The sequence below is a fragment of the Meriones unguiculatus genome, chromosome 5, assembly GCF_030254825.1.
Source record: "Meriones unguiculatus strain TT.TT164.6M chromosome 5, Bangor_MerUng_6.1, whole genome shotgun sequence".
NCBI lineage: Eukaryota > Metazoa > Chordata > Mammalia > Rodentia > Muridae > Meriones > Meriones unguiculatus.
This window is the reverse complement of record NC_083353.1, coordinates 119,546,139-119,566,450: the sequence shown is the minus strand read 5'-3', so window position 1 is coordinate 119,566,450 and position 20,312 is coordinate 119,546,139. Positions and strand designations below refer to the sequence as shown.

Below are 20,312 nucleotides of genomic sequence, written 5' to 3'. Positions count from 1 at the left end.
AGTATGTTTCTTGTGTGTCTGACAATAAAAATAATAAAAGAAAAACAAACACTGGACATAAGACTGGGCTGGCCTTGAACTCACAGAGATCTGCCTGTCTCTGCCACCCTGAGTGCTGGGATCACAGGTGTGTGCTTCTTTCTTTTCAATCCCATGCCAAATTGAATTGTACTCTAGTGTATGTAAAAGTAACATTTTATTCACCAGAAGTAATTTTTGTCCAAGTTCTGAAAAGTGAACCACATCCACCTGCCAGATTCATTCCTTCCTTCCTTCCTTCCTCCCTCCCTCCCTCCCTCCCTCCCTCCCTCCCTCCCTCCCTCCCTCCCTTCCTTCCTTCCTTCCTTCCTTTCTTTTTTCCTTCCTTCCTTCCTTTTCCTGGTGTTTACTTTATAATATGTGGAAGAATCCAATCAAATGCCCTACTAAAATGCCCTCAGGCTAAAAGCAGAGATAATATAACAGTGAAGCATGGGCAAATCTTCAGAAAAAAAAATTCTAAAAATATATACACAAGCTCCATGATAGTAGCAGCAGTGATAGTTCTAGTTTGGCCTCTTTGTGTACCAAAGATGAACTCTGAAAAGAGAATAAATAAAGTGTGACCACCATGAGGTTGGGTTCATACAGAATGGCTGTGGGTACCAGAACTTCAAGGGCCTTAACCAATCTCTTCTGCTCTTGCCGAATAAGTTTGTTTCGCAAAGCCCAGCTACTTAATATTTGTTTAACAAAACATGAATTTCAAACAGCAATTTGAGGAATTTCAACATTAAATGAAGTAGTAAGTGTTGGTCACTTACAATTTAATTTAAATTTTTGTTCCTGTGATAACCTGGTTGTTATCCAACCTAGTAAAATGCAAGTACATATGTAATAATGTGTTTGGAAATTGTAAGTTGAATTTTGTGTTTTAAATGATGGATAGCCTATTTTAATTCCAGTAATCCATATCTTTAAAATTTCTTTTTTTGCTTTAACCAAATTTATTTCACCCTGAGGCTCTAAAACATTGAATATTTCTTTCCCCTTTTTAAAATTTTTATTTATTTTTTATTAATTACAGTTTATTCACTCTGTATTCTAACTGCAGCCCCTTCCCTCAACCCCTCCCAATCTCATCCTTTCTCCCTCATCTCCTCCCATGCCCCTCTCCAAGTCCACTGGTAGTGGAGGTCCTCCTCCCCTTCCCTCTTACCCGTAGTCTATCAGGTCTCATCAGGACTGGCTCTATTGTCTTCCTCTGTGGCCTGGTAAGGCTGTTCCCACCTCAGGTGGAAGTGATCAAAGAGCCAGCCACTGAGTTCATGTCAGAGACAGTCCCTATTCCCATTATTAGGGAACCTACTTGGACACTGAGTTGCCATGAGCTACATCTGTGCAGAGATTCTAGGCTGTTTCCATGAATGATCCTAGGTTGGAGTATCAGTCTCAGAAAAGACCCCTGGGCCCAGATATTTTGGTTTTGTTGTTCACCTTGTGGAGCTCCTGTCCTCTCCAGGTCTTTCTATCTCCTCCTTCTTTCATAAGATATCCTGCAACCTGCACAAAGTTTAGTTATGAGTCTTAGTATCTGCTTTGATACACTGCTGGGTGGAGGCTTTCAGAGGCCCTCTGTGGTAGACTCCTCTCCTGTTACCTGTTTTCTCCTTCTTCCAATGTCCATCCTGTTTGTCTGTCTGAGTGAGGATTGTTCATCTTACCATCTTAGTCCTCCTCCCTGCCCAGCTTCTTTAGATGTACAGGTGTTAGTGTTTATCCTATATTATATGTCTAATATCCACGTATAAGTGAGTACATACCATGTGTGTCTTTCTGTTTCTGGGATACCTCATTCAGGATGATCTTTTCTAAATCCCACCATTTGCCTGAAAATGTCATGATTTCCTTGTTTTTAATTGCTGTGTATTCCACTGTGTAAGTGTGCCATAATTTCTGTATCCATTCCTCAGTTGAGGGGCATTTAGGGTGTTTCCAGATTCTGGCTATTACAAATAAAGCTGCTATGAACATAGCTGAGCAATTGTCCTTGCTGAATGGTATATGACCATTGAAGATATAGCTGAATCTTGAGGTAGTGCTATTTCCAATTTTCTGAGAAAGTGCCAGATTGATTTTCAAGGTGGTTGTACAAGTGTGCACTCCCACCAGTAATGGAGGAGTGTTCCCCTTTCTCCACATCCGCTCTAGTATGTGTTGTCACTTGAGGTTTTTTTTTTTTTTCCATTCTGATAAGTATAAGGTGGAATCTCAGAGTTGTTTTGATTTGCATTTCCCTGATGACTAAGGATGTTGAGCATTTCTTTAACTGTTTCTCTGACATTCAATATTTTTCGGTTGAGAATTCTCTGCTGAGGTCTGTATACCTTGTTTTAATTGGATTATTTGGTTTGTTGGTGTCTAATTTCTCGAGTTCTTTATATATTCTGGATAATAGCCCTCTATCAGATATAGGGTTGGTGAAGATCTTTTCCAAGTCTATAGGCTGTCATTTTTTTTCTATTGAAATATTCTTTGCTTTACAGAAGCTTTTCAGTTTCACTACTTGATTCTACTTTTTCTCCAGTTGTGATGGTATCTAATTTTTTAAATTATTATTTTTTATTTTTTATATTAATTACAGTTTATTTACTTTGTATCCTAGCTGTAGCCCCCTCTCTTAGCCCCTCCCAATCTCATCCTTCCTCCCTCATCTCCTCCCATGCCCCTCTCCAAGTCCACTGATAAGGGTGGTCCTCCTCCCCTTCCTTCTGACCCTAACCTATCAAGTCTCATCAGGACTGGCTGCCTTGTCTTCCTCTGTGGCCTGGTAAGGCTGCTTCCCATCAGGGTGAGGTGAACAAAGAGCCAGCCACTGGGTTCATGTCAGAGACAGTTCCTGTTCCCCTTACTAGGGTACCCACTTGGAGACTGAGCTGCTTGGGCTACATATGAGCAGGGGTTCTAGGTTATCTAGGTTATCTCCATGAATGGTTCTTGGTTGGAGTATCAGTCTCAGAAAAGACCCCTGGGCCCAGATTTTTTGGTTCTGTTGCTCTCCTTGTGGGGCTCCTGTCCTCTCCAGGTCTTTCTATCTCCCACTTCTTTCATAAAATTCCCTGCTTTCTGTCCTAAGCTTGGTTATGAGTCTCAGCATCTGCTTTGATACACTGCTGGGTGGAGTCTTTCAGAGGCCCTCTGTGGTAAGCTCCTGTCCTGTTTCCTGTATTCTTCTTCCACTGTCTGTCTGTGTGGATTGATCATCTTACCCAGAGTCCTCCTTTTGCTTATTTTCTTTGGGTGTACAGATTTTATTAGGTTCATCCTGTATTACATGTCTAATATCCACTTATTTATTCACTTTACATCCTGGTTGTAGGCCCATTCCAACCCACCTCTCTACCCCCTCCCCTCCTCCTCCTCTATTCCTCAGAAAAGTGGATTCCCCCCTTCTAGTCCACCCCAGCCAGTGAACTCACATAGGGACTGAGAATATCCTTTTCCCATGTGGCCTCCAAGAGGGAAGTGATACAAAAAGCTGGTAAGAGACTCCTTGTCAGATGCACTATCTGCTTCCCTTACCTGAGGACCCACCTGAAGCCTAAGCTGCCCATCTGCTCAACTTAGTAGGGGGTCTATGTCCAGTCCACTTATGGTTATTGGTTGATGCTTCAGCCTCTGCAAGCCGATCAGGGTCTTTTGGTCTTGTGGCACTCTAGTGATCTCCAGGTCCTTTTTCTTTTCTTCCCATTTTTCCTCAAGCTTCCTTAGCATTGTCCAATGTTTGGCTGTGAGTCTCAGTGTCTGTTTTGATGTGTTGCTGGGTAGAGGCTCTCAGAGGACAGCTCTGATAGACTCCTGTCTGCTCCCTTAGGGTGCTGGAGAGGTGGCTCAGAGGTTAGCTAAGCAAGAAGGAGGATCCTGGATAAGATGATCAATCCCCACACAGAAAGGCAAACAGATGGACAATGGAAGAAGGAGAAAACAGGGAACAGGACAGAAGCCTACCTCTGAATGAATGTACCGAGCAGGGTATCAAGGCAGATGCTGAGAGTCATAGCCAAACTTTGGGAAGTGTGCAGGGAATCTTATGAAAGAAGTGGGAGATGGAAAGACCTGGAGAGGACAGGAACTCCACAAGAAGAGCAACAGAAGCAAAAAATCTGGGCCCAGGGGTCTTTTCTGAGACTGATACTCCAAACAAGGGCCATGTATGGAGATAACCTAGAACCCCTGTACAGATGTAGCCAATGGCAGCTCAGTCGCCAAGTGGGTTCCTTAATAACAGGAATAGGGACTGTCTCTGACATGAACTCAGTGGCTGGCTCTTTGATCACCTCCACCTGAGGTGGGAGCAGCTTTACCAGGCCACAGAGGAAGACAATGCAGCCAGTCCTGATGAGACCTGATAGGTTAGGGTCAGAGGGAAGGGGAGGAGGACCTCCCCTATCAGTGGACTTGGAGATGGGCATGGGAGGAGATGAGGGAGAAAGGGTGAGATTGGGAGGGGCTACAGGAGGGGGCTACAGTTGGGTTACAAAGTGAATACAAAATACTGTAATACAAAATAGATTAATTAAAAAAAACAAAAACAAAAACAAAAACAAAACACTTGCTGCCCTTCTAGAGGTCTTGACTTCAATTCCCAGCAACAACATAGTGGCTCACTACCATCTATAATGAGATCTGGTGCCCTCTTCTGGCACATAGGTGTACAAGCAGACAGATCACTGTATACATTATAAATAAAGAAATCTTTGGGCCATGGTTGCACACACCTTTAATCCCAGCACTTGGTAGGCAGAGGGAGATCTCTGTGAGTTTGCGGCCACCCTGCTCTACACAGTGATTTTCAGCACACCCAGGGCTACAGAGTGAAACCGTGTCTTGAAAAACCAAACATCAGCATGCTCTCTATTCAACCCAGAACCATCATCCCATATATTTAGATTTCTAATTCTGACATATTTAAAAGGAATTAACAGGTTTAAAATAAATGTTTGTCATATGCACTTCTTGCATTTAAGTAATCTGTATGTACACAAATTTTGTGCCTAGATATAAACAAACATGTTTTTTTATGTTCTACAAAGATTGTAAAATATATACATAGTATCCATTCAAACTACTGTCATGTAAATTTAAAAGATAACTTTTTTTTATAAAATTCAGAACTGAATATTTATAAATACAAGAAATTTTGGTAATCCAATTTTCCTCTAGGATATGCAAGATGATCCACATAAATGAGCCCCAGCTCTGTGCACCCCAGGGTTTCTGTCTTTGTTCCTGCATCTCAGCCACAGTAGCACAGAGCAAGAAGCCTTTCTCAGTTTAGGGTTTCCCAGAATCAGGATACAGGAGTGCACCGAGGGAAAAGCAGTTCTCGCAGCCTGTGTGATCAGAAGCAGCAGCTTTCCCTCCAGAAGCAGAGAACCCCAAACTTTCACAACAAGAGACAGAAAGAAAATGGCATACAAGAGGAGGGAGGCGATCACCATCTGCAAGGCTCTGATGTGGGCCTTGGTACTGATGTCTTTGCTTCCTTGGGAACTGTGCTGCATCTTCCTCAGATGTTTACACAACAGGGAGAAGATGAGCAGGAGGAAAGTGACCAGCAACACGGCGAAGGGTATGAACACAAATATGGTGTTGGCAAATGAAAAAAGCACGGAAAGTTGTGTTATTCAAACTCAAGCTGTAAGACGTATTTACTCTATATTCAGTGATCAAAATATTCTCAGGTGCATTAAATTACTATAATATTTAAGCACAAGAGAACCAAAGACAATAGCAATGTCCTTGTATTCACCTTTTTAACTCAGACCTTAAAATAAAGGAAATAGTGTTGGAAAAATTTGCTATATTGAAAAGACAAAAGATGCTGAAACTTGTAGCAAACCAGAGACTAAACTAGTTGAATGCTGTCCAGATACTGTTTATTATTCCCACCATTCTTTTGGTCATCCATTTCCCTGGGTAGAACATAATAAGCCATTAATTCGCTAATACTAACCACAGCAGTGCAGTTCAGGAGATGGCCAGAGCAGTGAGGATCTGATCCACTGAAGAGATCTTTCTTCTCTTGACGAAGTCTATGATGTTCATCACAGCTATGAATCTACCCCAACGTTGCCAATCATAAATTTCACACTCAGAATAACTGTAAATGTGCTTTTCAAGACCCCACTCATCTTTGATTGAATGCTTCATTTCCTTTTGTCACTGCTTAAGATTTATTAAAACATCCTACTGAAATGCTGTACATATTGAATACTCAAAACCCCACATCATGTTCCCTTAACCAACTTACAAGTTTAGTACCAAACAAGACATAATGACTTCCTAGTTTCCATCATATAAATTTTGCTTTTCCCTGGACAGTTGAACTGACCTTCATCCAGATGTGGTGTGCCTTACACACAGCATGCTAGAGACATTGCAAATGTTGATGAAGGAAACGTTGATCTCTCATGCTGTGATGCAAATTAAAGTATACTTATTTGCATTGTTTTGCTCATTTTCTTCTTATCTACGTATGTTTATTTGGTAACTTGAATATTGTATAAATCACATAAAATATTCTGTCTTGATTATAAGGCAGCAGGAATCTGAACTTGTATCTAGTAATTCCTTAGTACTACAAGCCTTTAAAGACTTGTGAATTAGCTGTGTTCCAAGCCTGTGCATAGTATGCAAATCACTTCCAGCAAACTATCCACAACCCAATAATCTCATGAAAATCATCATTCTTCAAAAGCTCAGTACTGAGAAAACATGTATTCATTATTTGATTTTATGCAAAGGCCTGCACGTGCCCATATGCAAACACATTTTATTTGAATCTAATGCCCATTTTTGTCAACATGATTTTTCTGCTATTTAGCATTTATGATTCATGTAAATATAGCTCATGCATGGCACTCTGATAATTTTTTAAGTTTTTGCAGTTTTAAAAGTGCTAGTAGGTACCAGTGTTAGAACACTGATTGCAAACTGTACAAAATTGGACTACTTTAATAACTGAATGTAAAGATATGTGTGAATATTTTTGTATTCCCAGGAAGCAGTGACTAAGGGGAATGAGACTATATATGAAACAGGAGTCCTTCTTCTTTTCTGTCTGCCCCTTCTCCTGTAGTATACATTTGTTTATAGGCATTGAGGACTTACAGATTTATCTACCTTCCCTCAACTATGTAAATATCTGTTCAGTTATCTTTAGTACAGTCATGAAGATACATGGCCTCACAAAAGGTGAAACAAGCTACATTATCTAGTCCTTCATTCTTCTTCAATAGCAAATATAAAAGCAAAGGGCCAGTAACAAAAAACGAACAGTAAATAATAAGATACCATATTTATTCCAGTGTGTATGGCTGACCTAACCCTTAGTTCTTGGAAGCAAGATAAAATGTTAAAAACTTGTGAGATGTACAGAGAAAGATCGAGAGCTAAATAACTAGCCATAGCCATCATTGTAGATGTGCTTAGGTGAGGACTTATAAAGGGAATATATAGATTAATTTCCTTCATTCAAGGGAAAGAAACATGGGGATAATATAGTGCGGAAGCAATGGGCAATTTTTTACAAAAATACTAAATAAAAGATACACAAACATGCCAATCATGGAAAGGCAAGAAGCTTCCTCTAATGTGGCTCTTTCCATATACCAAAAGTAAACTCTGGAAAATGGGGCAAAAAGAGATGTAAACAATCCTGCTGTTGAGATTACATGGAATAGATGTGGAGATGTCAGATGCCTGGACTGTATTTAGGGCACTCTGAGCACTGAAGGGCTTCTTTGAGCCCATCACTGCACCTTTGATTCTGAATTGGAATTCATGACATTTTAGTTTCACCTAAACAACAGTTCCTGTGGGAAGACAGTTTTCTTTATAGATATTGTGATAAAGTGACAACTTGAATTTCAGAAATAAATATCTATAATAAATTATGCACTATCATCAAAACCTATTTTGCTATTTTATTTTTATTTTTTATATTAATTACAGTTTATTTACTTTGTATCCCAGCTGTAGCCACCTCTCTCATTCCCTCCCAATCCCACCCTCCGTCCTTTCTTCATCTCCTCCCTGCTCCTCTCTAAGTCCACTGATAGGGGAGGTCCTCCTCCCCTTCTATCTGATCCTAGCTTATCGGTCTCATCAGGCCTGGATGCAATGTCCTCCTCTGTGGCCTAGCAAGACTGCTCCTCCCTCGGGGGTTGGGGGGAGGTCAAAGAGCCAACCACTGAGTTCATATCAGAGATAGTTCCTGTTCCCCTTACTAGGGTACCCACTTGGATACTGAACTGCCATAGGCTACATCAGAGCAGGGGTTCTAGGTTATATCCATGCATGGTCCTTGACTGGAGAATTAGTCTCAGAAAAGATCCCTGTGCCCAGATTTATTTGGTCTTTGTGGAGCTCCTGTCCTCTCCACGTCATACTAACTCCCCCTTCTTTCATATGATTCCCTGCACAATGCCCAAGGTTTGATTATGAGTCTCAGCATCTGCTTTGATACACTGGTAGGTAGAGTCTTTCAAAGGCCCTCTGTGGTAGGCTCCTGTCCTGTTACTTGTTTTCTCCTTCTTCCAATGTCCATCCCATTTGCCCTTCTAAGTGAGGATTGATCATCTTACCCTAGGTCCTCCTTCTTGTTTAGCTTCTTTAGGTGTACAGATTTTAGTATATTTATCCTATTTTACAGGTCTAGTATCCACTTATAACTGAGTATATACCGTGTGTGTCTTTCTGCTTCTGGGATACCCGACTCAGGATGATCTTTTTTAGATCCCGCCATTTGCCTGTTATTTTGCTATTTTAAGTAAAACAAATTAGAATCTAGGTTATCATCACTATGATTTAAGCAAAAATTTAACCAAAGTATTACTAAAGATTTCCTTTTCTCTCTGAGTATTTTAAGAGTTTTTCCATTGAAAATACTTTTAAATTTTGTGGCAAAGTAGTTTTTGCCAATATGATAAGTTGAGTAAGTAGATGGACGATCATTATAACAAAACATTTAGCTTTTGAGATCTACAACCATCCACTACATTATGTCATACCTATCTGATACTTACTGAATCCAGCTTGGCTTCCTTTGCTATTGACCCATTTATGCAGCAGTGCTAGAGAAAGAAGCTGTTTACTTACTTATGTTGAGCACTCAAAGTGTTGCTGACAGCTAACAAGAAATGTTGGTGAAGTATGGGGAAGAAGACACTTGTTCACTGTTGGTGGGAATTCAAACTTCCAGTCAGAATGCACACATCCCACCTGGGCCCAGTTTTTATGTACATGTTTCTGGCCTTTCTTCTTTCCCTTATGGCTCTTACAGGACCTGGTCTGTTAGTCATGTGAGTCATGGCACAGGTCTCAGTGAAGTTTGTGTTTTCATCAGAAGCAGCTTTCAAAACCCTGAAAAGATACCCAGGAATCCGTTATCATCATAACACACATGGCAGAGTGTTACCTGCATCAAAACCACTCTAAGACTTTTGATGTACTGTATCAAAACCACTCCAAACTTAGTAATTTGTTACACAACTAAAAGTAAATAAAGCCTAATTGTTTGTGTTTTGTTACATGAAAAAACTACTTTACATGTATGTGAGTATTAAAGTGTCGTGAAGAATATAGATTATAGCTACATACATATGACTTAACATTTTAACATATAAAAGGCTCTCAGTTTTCATTTCATAGATTCCAAATGAAAATATCTCTAAAAACACATAGAAAAGATGTTCAACATGCATTTATATTTATTAATGGAATAAAGAAATAAATTAGTAATACTGGAAAAGCAGGAAAATCTATTCTATGAGTCTATTCTACAATTTGAAGGATGTTTTTATGCAAACAAATAAATAATATATATTCTAAAGTATATAGATTCTCTCATACTGAATATTTAACATTGCATATAGAATTTATGGACATGTTCTCCTTTCTGTGCCAAAACATCTGAATTTAATTATGGTAACATTTTTAACCAAGTTTATAAGATTATCTTCTATATCTAACACATAACCAGTTAAGTCCTTCCTCTTCATCAAGGAAAATTATCTTTGCAACAAACAAAGACCATTACAGAAAACTACAACCAATCAAAATGCTGAGTTGTGAAGCTCATATCGCTACAATTCACTCCACCACCTGAAGTTCATGACAGAAAATGGTGGGGTAGAAATTTGCAAGAGTCAGAGGGACAGGGCATTTGCAGTGAGATTGTGTCTCCTAGGCATATCAGAAACTATAGCCATAAAGTTTTGCCTAAATGAATGCCTAAACATAAATGGAACAATGACAACACCAATAATTATGCAAACACAGATGGGTGAAAGCTGGCAAGGCCTCCTCCCAGACAAAGAACTACAGACAACTAAAAAATGCTAAAAGTGTGATAGCCTTCTCCAGGGAAGGACACACCAATTGCTTATCTAATACCAAATGGTCATCCATAAAACATATAAATATATGTATGTATGTATATATATATTTGTATATATATGTACATATATACATACATATGTAATATAAAGACTGAGCAGATTATAAACACACACACACACGCATGCACACACACAAAGCCACCGAAAGTAACAACAACAATTAATGAATAAGTGGGCCCAGAATTTGAAAGCGAGAAAGAGCAATATATGGAAGTTTAAAGGAAGGAGAGGAGAAAATTATGTCATTTAATTACAGAAAAATGCTCTTGGGGTATCTGCCCCTGAGCAAACACAAACAGTGTTATGGCAGGGTAAATAGAGACAACTGACAAACTGACTGGGCAGGAGAAAAAGTTAGGCTTAGAGCCACCAGCCTTAGCCCCTGCTTGCCACAGTTAGATGGAAGCCCCCACCAGGAAGCAATCAGCCCTGGTCTGCCACCAAGAACAACTAAGTTCTGGCCCTTCAGTTTGCCACTATCAGTGGAAATCAGAGTCAGTAACTATCAGTTCCGGCCTGGAAAGTTGCCCTCGCAAAAAGTCTGTTGGATCACTAGTCAGCTGCTGGATCTTCACCCCAACTCAGTTTACCCTGTTGTCAATGCTGGTCTTCGGTAGCTGCCCAACCCTTCCAATTTGCACCAGTTTAAGTGATCTTGGGAGACACTAGAGTCTACAGAAAGAAGGAAAGCTGAAGTTAAGACTCCATGTAGCAGCTTCGTTGAGGTCCTCATCCATGACAGGGTAGAACTGTATGGTAAAAGAGCTATTTTAGGTCAATCATATCCCATAAGTAACCCCTCTCTGAGGCTCTGTAGGTTAGTCTCCCAACGTTGTGCAACAGCACAGACACACTTATACTCAGGCAAGGTAGGAAATACATGACGTATCAGAGTAAATTATTACACACAAAAGTCCAAGTAGATAATTTAATTAGAGTTGTTTTGTTTTGCTTTGAGTTACCTGCATGAGGAGAGCTGAGGGGTAATTTACAGGAATGGGGATGACTCAAAATCAGCAGTACCACAGAAAAGCCCATTCCAACATGGATGACAACTGATGCATCTTTGTATCTGTCTGTACCATTTGAAGATGACTTGAAAGGTCAGAGAATATCTGCAAGGCAACTCAGCTTAGCAGTCTCCTCCTGACAAGTCAGCTGGTTCTAGTTTTTCACCAGTTGCTTACTGATTACACAACCTTGGTGAGGGACCTCCATGTGTCTTGTAAGTTTCAGCCTTTCAAGGGATGAGAGAGTTTGATAAGCTACTCTCCTCTGCTGGAGGGAATATTTCATTCCGCGTAAATTGCTAAAAAACAAAATCAAAGAAAAATAATCAAACGAACCAAAACATGAAGGTAAACTCATTGGTTTTCCAAGGGGGACTTGGGTGAAATCACTTCTTTCGATTGTCATCAAGATCTTCTCTGTTATGAACACATTTGTTCACACTGTCCTAGGAAAAGTTGATGCGCCAGAAGTGCTGTCGTGTGACTACTACTGGAGAGACATGAACAAATATGTACCCCAGATATTGTGGGCCAGAGAAATGATTACACTCCAGTCAAGCTTAGGGAACTAGTGAGCTGATAAGTGTTAGCTACAAGAGGATAGGAGAATGGCTATTTACAAGAACATGAATGACTCAAAGGCTGGTGTGAACCAAAAAAGCTCATTCCCAAACTGCAAAGGCTTGTAAAAGCTGCATTCCTGGAGTTCCTGCCTGACTTGCAAGCAGCTCTGTAGTTCAGAATCTCCTTCCAGCACCAACTCTTAGGATTATGAAACCTCGGAGAGGAGCTTCATGGGGTCCTTAAGTCTCAGAAGCTTCAAAAGATGTAGAACTTTTCTTTCTTTTCCCAGTGTAGATAAGGATTTCTTTTCCCTCCAAGGAGAAATAGTTTATTCAATCCAAAGGAATCACTGTACGAAAGGTACACAAGCTAGTAACTGTCTCCTAGACACAAATGCATACACATATGTCACATATGAAACATTTCTCATTTTAAAATTTCAAAATATTAACGAGTACCACAAAATTCAAAATATTTAAGATGATAGAAAATTATCCTGTATCGAGTATCCTAGCATATCAATACACATACTTGAATATGCTAAAGATGTTATGTATTCAGTTAGCTCTTATTCCAAACATTCATTTGTAAACTTTAGTTATGCACAAAAGCCATAATATAAAAATATCAGAAGACTATACTTATCTGATAGTTTATTTTTTAATCAAAATATTTTTGTATTTTATTTTTGTGTTATATTTATACACATGAAAAATCCAAATGAAACTTTTCCATAAAACTGACTAATTTTGGATGTGACTATTTCAGATTGTGTGATTATTCACAATATGCTTCAAAAATACTCTTTCTGGTTTGTTTTTGTGGTTGTATTTTAATTACATTTCTCCCTTCCCTTACAACCCCCCCACCACTCCCTTTAAATTTTTAGCCTCTTTATTCATTGGTTGTTATGGAATACATGTATGTATTTGTATATGCATATATTTTCTCAAATATAATCTGTTGAGTTCATTTAATGTTACTTATATGTATGTTTTCAGAAATGACCATTTGGCACTGAAAAACCATGTGATGTGCTCTTCCATAGGGAGGACCAACTCTCCTGTTCTCAGTTTTACCCAGTGTCTGTAGTTCTTTGTGTATGGATGAGGTTTTGTAGTCTTCTCCTTGTCCAGTTTGGCATGTTCCTTGGTGTCCACCTTGTTTAGCTGACATCTGGGTGGTGGTCATGTTGGTGGGACTTTAGAGGTGACTTTAGCTTCTGATGGTACTAAGAGACATAACCTCAAAGCAAAGCCTTTGATCTTCTAACTCTTGGAATCTTTCTGTTCCTCTTCCACCTTGCTCTTTGAGTCTTAGGTGTTAGAATGTTTTGTTGATGTATTCATTGGGACTTGACTTCACCTCTTTGCATTTTGGTTGTTTGTTTTTTAAAGTAATCCCCACTTGTTTCAAAGAGGAGTTTGCTTGGTAAGGGACGAATATAATGAGAAATGTTCATAGATAATTGACAGGGGTTATGCTGATTTAGTACACCAATTGTTGTAGATTCCCCTGCAATAACCATTATTTCACTCACAGTTAGCTGGTAAGTAGTTAGCTGAGTTTCCAAAGAAGGTATGGTATTCCTCTTTATTCCTCTTGCTGAGAGTTTCTTCAGTCCAATAAAAGAGCAGTTGGTTACCATATATATATACCACAACTGGACCTCGAGGGTTAGTATGTAATTCTGGTAATGGTTTGTGGTGTGGTTCATGGGCATAACAGCTGGGTAGGACTGTTAGTTGTCTCCCTCTTTTGGAATCTTGCACAGTGCCTTCTGGTACCATGAAAACTAGTCCTTTGGGAGGGAACATACAAGTCACTTCTATGTCTGAAGACTCTGAGCCTTAGTTCTTATTTCTTACCACACACATGGTATCTTAAGAAAAGGGAACTTACTTGTTACCTCTAGGAGTTAGCCAAGAGCCCTGGCAGCAGCTTCAATGTCTAAGGAATCTCTTGGTCAGCCCTGGCCAACTGCTCAAAAGAAGACTTGTCATAGATGGAATGGGGGTTTGGTCAGGTGGTCTTTTGCTCTTGGAAGGAGCACAATCAGCCCAGAGAGAAAACATTTATCAAACTGTCTATATCTCTATCTAGATTGACCTGACCTCGATCTGACCTATACCTATATATGTATCAGTGTGTCTGTGAATACATCTCTATCTATCTATTCTATCTATCTATCTATCTATCTATCTATCTATCTATCTATCTATCTATCTATCTATTTATCATCTCTATCTATCTATCTATCCATCCTATATATTACCTATATCTATGTCTACTATATCTATCTGTATATATTTTGAGTTACTTGAATTACAGATTTTCCTAAAATGGCATGATTCCATCTATATTGTCATTTTACCTATTTACCTCTTTTTTATTTTTTATTTTTATAATTTTTATTTTTTTATATTAATCACAGGTTATTTACTTTGCATCCCAGCTGTATCCCGCTCCCTCATTCCCTCCCAATCCCACCCTCCCTCCTTCATCTCCTCCCTGCCCCTTTCCAAATCCACTGATAGGGGAGGTCCTCCTCCTTTTCCATCTGATCCTAGCTTATCATGTATCTTCAGGACTGGCTGCAAAGTCCTCCTCTGTGGCCTAGCAAGGCTGCTCCTCCCTGGGGGGGGGGGAGAGGGGAGATCAAAGAGCCAACCATTGAGTTCATGTCAGAAATAGTCCCTGTTCCCCTTATTAGTGTACTCACTTGGATACTGAGATGTCATGGGCTACATCTGAGCAGGGGTTCTAGGTTATATCCATAGATGGTCCTTGGTTGGAGAAACAGTCTCTCAAAAGACCCCTGTGTCCAGATATATTTGGTCCTTATGGAACTCCTGTCCTCTCCAGGTCATACTAACTCCCCCTTCTTTTTTTTTTAAATTAAAGCTTTTTTTCTTTATTAATTACACTTTACTCACTTTGTATTCCCCCGTGGTCCTATTTACCCCTTTCTACTGTATTTGCCTCCCTCTTTATAGCCTAAAAAGCTCCCCTCTCCCAGTTTCCCCTATGAGATCACTTATTGTTTTTCGTCTTTACCTTCCTCCCACCTTCTTCTGTATTACTCCCTCTCAGCATAGGAGACCCACCTTTCCCCCTTTTCCTATCAGATTACTTGTTTCTATGAATTGATAATCTTTAAGATTTTTCATGCTGAAACTTGGAATTTCTTAGGTATCCAAGGTGTCCACATCTTTGGAGCAGCACCACAGAAACCTCAGCATAACAAGAGCGGCTTTTCTCAGCTTACTGTTTCCCAGAATCAGAACAAATGTGTGGCTTATAGGAAAAGCTATTCCAGAAAAATAGTCAAATAAAAATATCATTAATTCCCCCATAAAGTCAAAGCTAAAAATTCCTATGGCAATATAGAGTAAGTATATCCCATATAGGAGCAGAAAGGCAAACCCAATTTGCAAGGCTTTTATGTGGGCCATGGTGCTAACATCTCTATGTCCTTTGGTCTTGAGTTTCATCTTCCTGTGATGCTTCCACAGTGAGAAGATGAGCATGAGAAAAGCTACCAGGGACACAGTGAAGGGTATGAAAGTGAACACTGAGTTCATGGGTAAGAAATTATTAGATAACTTGACGAATAAGTAGGTTGTGGATGAGTTGATAAGTAAGAGAACTCTAGGAAAATCTGCTGAATCACTCAAGCTATAAGAAATATTTTCTTTATACACATCAAACGAGAAATGATGATACATCTCTATTAATACAATGTTTAAAATCAAGAAAATCAGAGATACCAGTAATATCATTAAAACCACTTCTTTAACTCTCCACTTTAGGTAAAGAAAGAAAGAGTTAGAGAAGTTTGCTATCTTGAGAAAATAAAAGACACTGAGGCATGTGCTAAGCCAGATGCTGAAATGGTTGTTCACTGTCCAGAGAATCTCTGACACTGTAAGCATGCGTGAACTCATAAACAGATGTGGGCACAGCATGAATAACAACATAAAAACGAGCATGTACCACACGGAACTGAGTCTGGAAAGGGCTAGGGCAGTGAGAATCTGGTCCGCTAAAGAGAGCTTTCTTCTCTTGATCCAGTCCATGATATTCACCAGTGCTATGAATCCATTTCCTAAGGTTCCCATTATTATTTCTGCAAATCCAGTGATGGTAAAGGCAAGCAAAATCTTGTTTGTTATCTCTGAGAACATGCTTCAATTTATAATATCATTGCTGCAATTAAAATGCTCTGGATATTTGTGATTAAAACTTCAAAGTATTCATTCTTTAAAATTCCACATGTACACAACTCACAGGAAACATCTGGATTTCCCAAGACTTGATTCAAAATTTCTTCGTGAAAATATTTTTTCTTCTTCCCAAATAGTTCAACTCAGCTCCATTCAGACAGTGTGTGCCTTATATAAAACAGTTTGGACTTTTCTGAAATTGAATGAAATGATGAATTCTCATGTGCTAACGTACAAACAAAAGAATATTCATTTACACTATTTTCACTTTTGCCTTATCTATACATGTTAGTCACACCACATGAGTTTTGAACAGTATTAAAAATTATAATTTATATAGTAGCTTAAGATTTATAAACTCATATGTGGGACTAAGGTAATGATTCATAAAGATTAAATAAACGGATGAAAATGTTTATGGTACACATAAAACTATGTAGAAATTGTTCAAATTTCATCATACATAGCACCCCAATTGTCTAAAAAATCTTTTTGGAGATCATTGTTCCTATGTTCATGTCACAGAGATTATACTAGTCACTTTCTTTATACAAATCCATATGTGCAATCATCTATACACACATACAGAATACACACGCACAAGCACATATTCTTTGAAATTCATCCCTCTTCTATTTCCGTTTCAAATAAAAATGGATTCAATTATCATGTTACTAAAAACATGACTATTTTGCTGCATTCTATTTTCTTTACTGCTGAACTATAATTAAATCTAGAGCCCTACTCATGTCGGGCAAGTATTCTTACGGACAAGCTATATAGCTAGCCCCCTTTTTAATTTTATTGTGAGAAAGTCTCACTGAACTGCTTAGTCTGGTCATGAAATCACTCTGTAGTCCAGACTGAAAGTTGTGATGCTCACACCTCAGGCTTACAAGTAGATGGAATTACAAACCCGGTTCCCTAAGCCACAGTTTCCATAATAGTTATTTGACATTGTTTTAAACAGAATTCCAAGTTATCATCACTCATTATAAAGTAAATATTGAGCAATCTTTGGGAAAGTGTCACCATCTGTGAATGAGATTCTTTTACATGGTCCCTGGATCTGTCTTTAAGGTAAATGAAGTCCTCTGTTCAGGAAGAATCCTCCTCAATCTTACCTCTTCCTGTTTAAATTGATACCATTATTAACATCAAAGACCTGAAGTTTTCTATTTATCTTTCCGATCTACTACTAACATCTGCTCTGTAACTATTACTTTGGACACCAAGATAGATGAAGTATGATATATAGACTGGAAAGCAAAAAGTACAAAGTACTGATTTAAGGAGTTATGAAACTAAAGAAGATAATATATCGTATGCTACCGTACAACATAAAAACAAGCCTCTTTGTCACATATGGAAGGGAAACCTCGAGAAATTATTGTGAAAGATTGACTCTACATTCCCGTTAGTCCCCTAAAAGCACACTCTGCAAAGAACAAGAGTCCATGTATAGTTTAAAAACTGATAACTACACTTCAGTTAGGAGAGGCATATATTGAGAAGAAAATCAGGCCAGAATGGGAAAATTTTAAGAAGGTAAAAGTGAAAACATACTATCAGCACAGAGGTGAGATTGTCTTTTGCTAGGTTTCAGTCAATACAATTAAATACCTGAATTACTTCACTTTACAGGAAGGAGATTTTGGCTTGCAGTCCGCGAAGCTTCAGCTCAGGATCACTTGGCTCCATTGTTTTTGTGGTCTGTGGTAAGGCAGAACAGCAGAGCAGTGGTGGAGTCAAACGCTGTCATGAGGCAACCAAGTGAAGAGTGAGAGGATAAAGCTGTGGCCCTATTATCCCCCTTCGAGTACACGCCTCCAGTGACTTAACTTCCTTTCCCTAAGCTCCTCCTCCTTAGAGGTTCTGCCACTTTCTCTACCATATCAGATTAGCGACCCGGACTGTAGTACATGGCCCTGCATGGTCGTTCACACAAATGTGTAATGGTTCTTCTGGCTTATCTCCTCCAGGGAAACAAGAGTATGCACTGAGAAGAAAAATGCAAATACAAGAGGACAACTGTGCCAAGCGGAAGCTGATGGGAGCACTTCGTGGGCTTTTTAGAAAAGGAGCTGAACTAAGTGAGGTCTTGCTACACTCAGCCCTGAGGCGTTGGTCATGAAGCCCTACCTTTGACTCTGGATGGAAGCTCCTTAGATTTGTACTTGAACTGCAGTTCCTGGGTAAGGGCAGTCTTTTCCAAACAAAGCAAGACAGCATTTGAGAAGAGCAATGACTTTATTGATCATAAAATCAGCATTTTATTAAGAAGCAGAAGTTATCAATGAGATTCACATTAATCATGTCATTCTTGACAAGTTCTATATACTGACTATGCAAATGATAATTAATGTGGTGAAACATACATAATTTACTGAGTATTTGTATACATTGACATTTGTTTCTAAATTTATAATCCTATTCCTATTGATAAACTGTTACATATAATCTTTGAAATTGTTTTGTATAAAAATCATTATGACTGAAGAGAAAAAAGTAAACTTACTATGTTCTTTTCTGCACGGGATCCCAAGAGTGTTGCTTTTAAATGTATCTTGTACTGTTAAAGACAAAAATACACTGTTTAACAGGAGAGATACAATCATAAAATATACATATATCTAAATATATGAATCATAATGAGACAAATGTGCGTAGTCACCTTATTGCCTTGTGAGGGACTATATATCTGTGCACCAGCAAAGAAAATATATGGTATCACATTAAGCAATGAGGTCTTCAGAACTGGTCATAAATTGATTAATTGAGCCCTGAGGTTCTGTTATGATTAGGGAGAACAGGAAAAACTAGCAAGAGTCAACCCCAAAACCCAGGAAATGGTAATATCCCAAAAAGCTAATCAGTTTTATTCATTGCTGCTTGTGTGTCAAAGTTTTTCTGATAAACACATTAAAAGAATTCTTCACAAGAATTGCAAGCTGTATTAACACAAGATGGCCAAAGACACTGTTAAGTGTTCACTTAACAGATGACGGTGTCCAGCGGGCAGGAGACTTAATCGTATTCTCTGGGAGTAGCAGGCATGAGCTGTTGCATGAATTAGATATTTAAACTCAAGAAATTTTGTAGTTCACTGAATGGAATGGTAGTTTCCCAATGTCAGGTCCCCCTTTTCAAAAGCTTTGCCTCCTGTCCAACCCAAGGTACAGCTTATGTATTTGTGTATTTTCCTTATTCTGGAATGTATAATTGGAATTTGGCAGCTAGCAAACTTTCCTATTTCTCCTAATGTGTGGAATGAAAGGGATTATTATTGTCAGCACCAAAAAAAACAAAACAAAACAAACAAACAAACAAAAAAACTTGAGGCCTGTGAAATGCTTTAGTTCTACTACAGCCAATAATACATAGCCATTGCAATCTCCAAGGAATAAAACCGATTGTTACAACAACAGTTTTGAACATTACAGGAAACTGTGTTACGTTCTTGTTATACTCATATTGGGTCAACCCATTTGGACTCTGTCACAGCAAGATGAAGTATGGGATAATATGTAGATTAACACAGGTTTGCATTACCCAGGCAGATGCCCTCTCAGTCTATTTACTGAGCAGACATTACCTCAGCACTGACTGTGTGGCTTCTAAGTTGATAAACATCTGTTGAGGATGTCCATTCTCAAGAACGTCAGCTTCTTATGGGTTGCATCACTTGAGTTGGCCCATCTTCTGATTGTGTTTGTGGGATTTTAACCCCTGAGATTGAGCCAGGAACCTCCTGCATGCTAAGCGCACTCTCAGAGTCGTACTTCCAGCACCCTGCACCAAGTCTGACAGTCCATGAAATGTCGCCCTAATTCAGTATATTAATTAAATAGGATTTTATCGTCATAAATCAGAAAATTCTTAAAATAACAGAGTATATAAAATAAAATCCAAATTCATAAGAGGAAAGTTACTACAGATTCCATTGCAATCCAGAGGAATCATGGAAACCTTACACCTCACAAAATGGAAAAATCTAGAACAGTGCTTCTCAACCTTCCTGTAGAGGGATTTTAATCCAGCAACATGGTTACTCTGGCTGTAATACAGAC

General features: G+C 38.9%; 1 protein-coding gene and 1 pseudogene across 1 annotated transcript; both read right to left on the bottom strand.

Annotated features, from left to right (window-relative positions):
* Positions 1-5,198: 5,198 nt before the first annotated feature.
* Positions 5,199-6,173, bottom strand: LOC110564024 (taste receptor type 2 member 116-like; annotated as a pseudogene).
* Positions 6,174-15,204: 9,031 nt separating this feature from the next.
* On the bottom strand, positions 15,205-16,203 carry LOC132646023 (taste receptor type 2 member 110-like). Its single transcript, XM_060383423.1, has one exon. The coding sequence runs from the start codon at positions 16,201-16,203 to the stop codon at positions 15,205-15,207; it is 999 nt and encodes a 332-aa protein (XP_060239406.1).
* Positions 16,204-20,312: the final 4,109 nt, after the last annotated feature.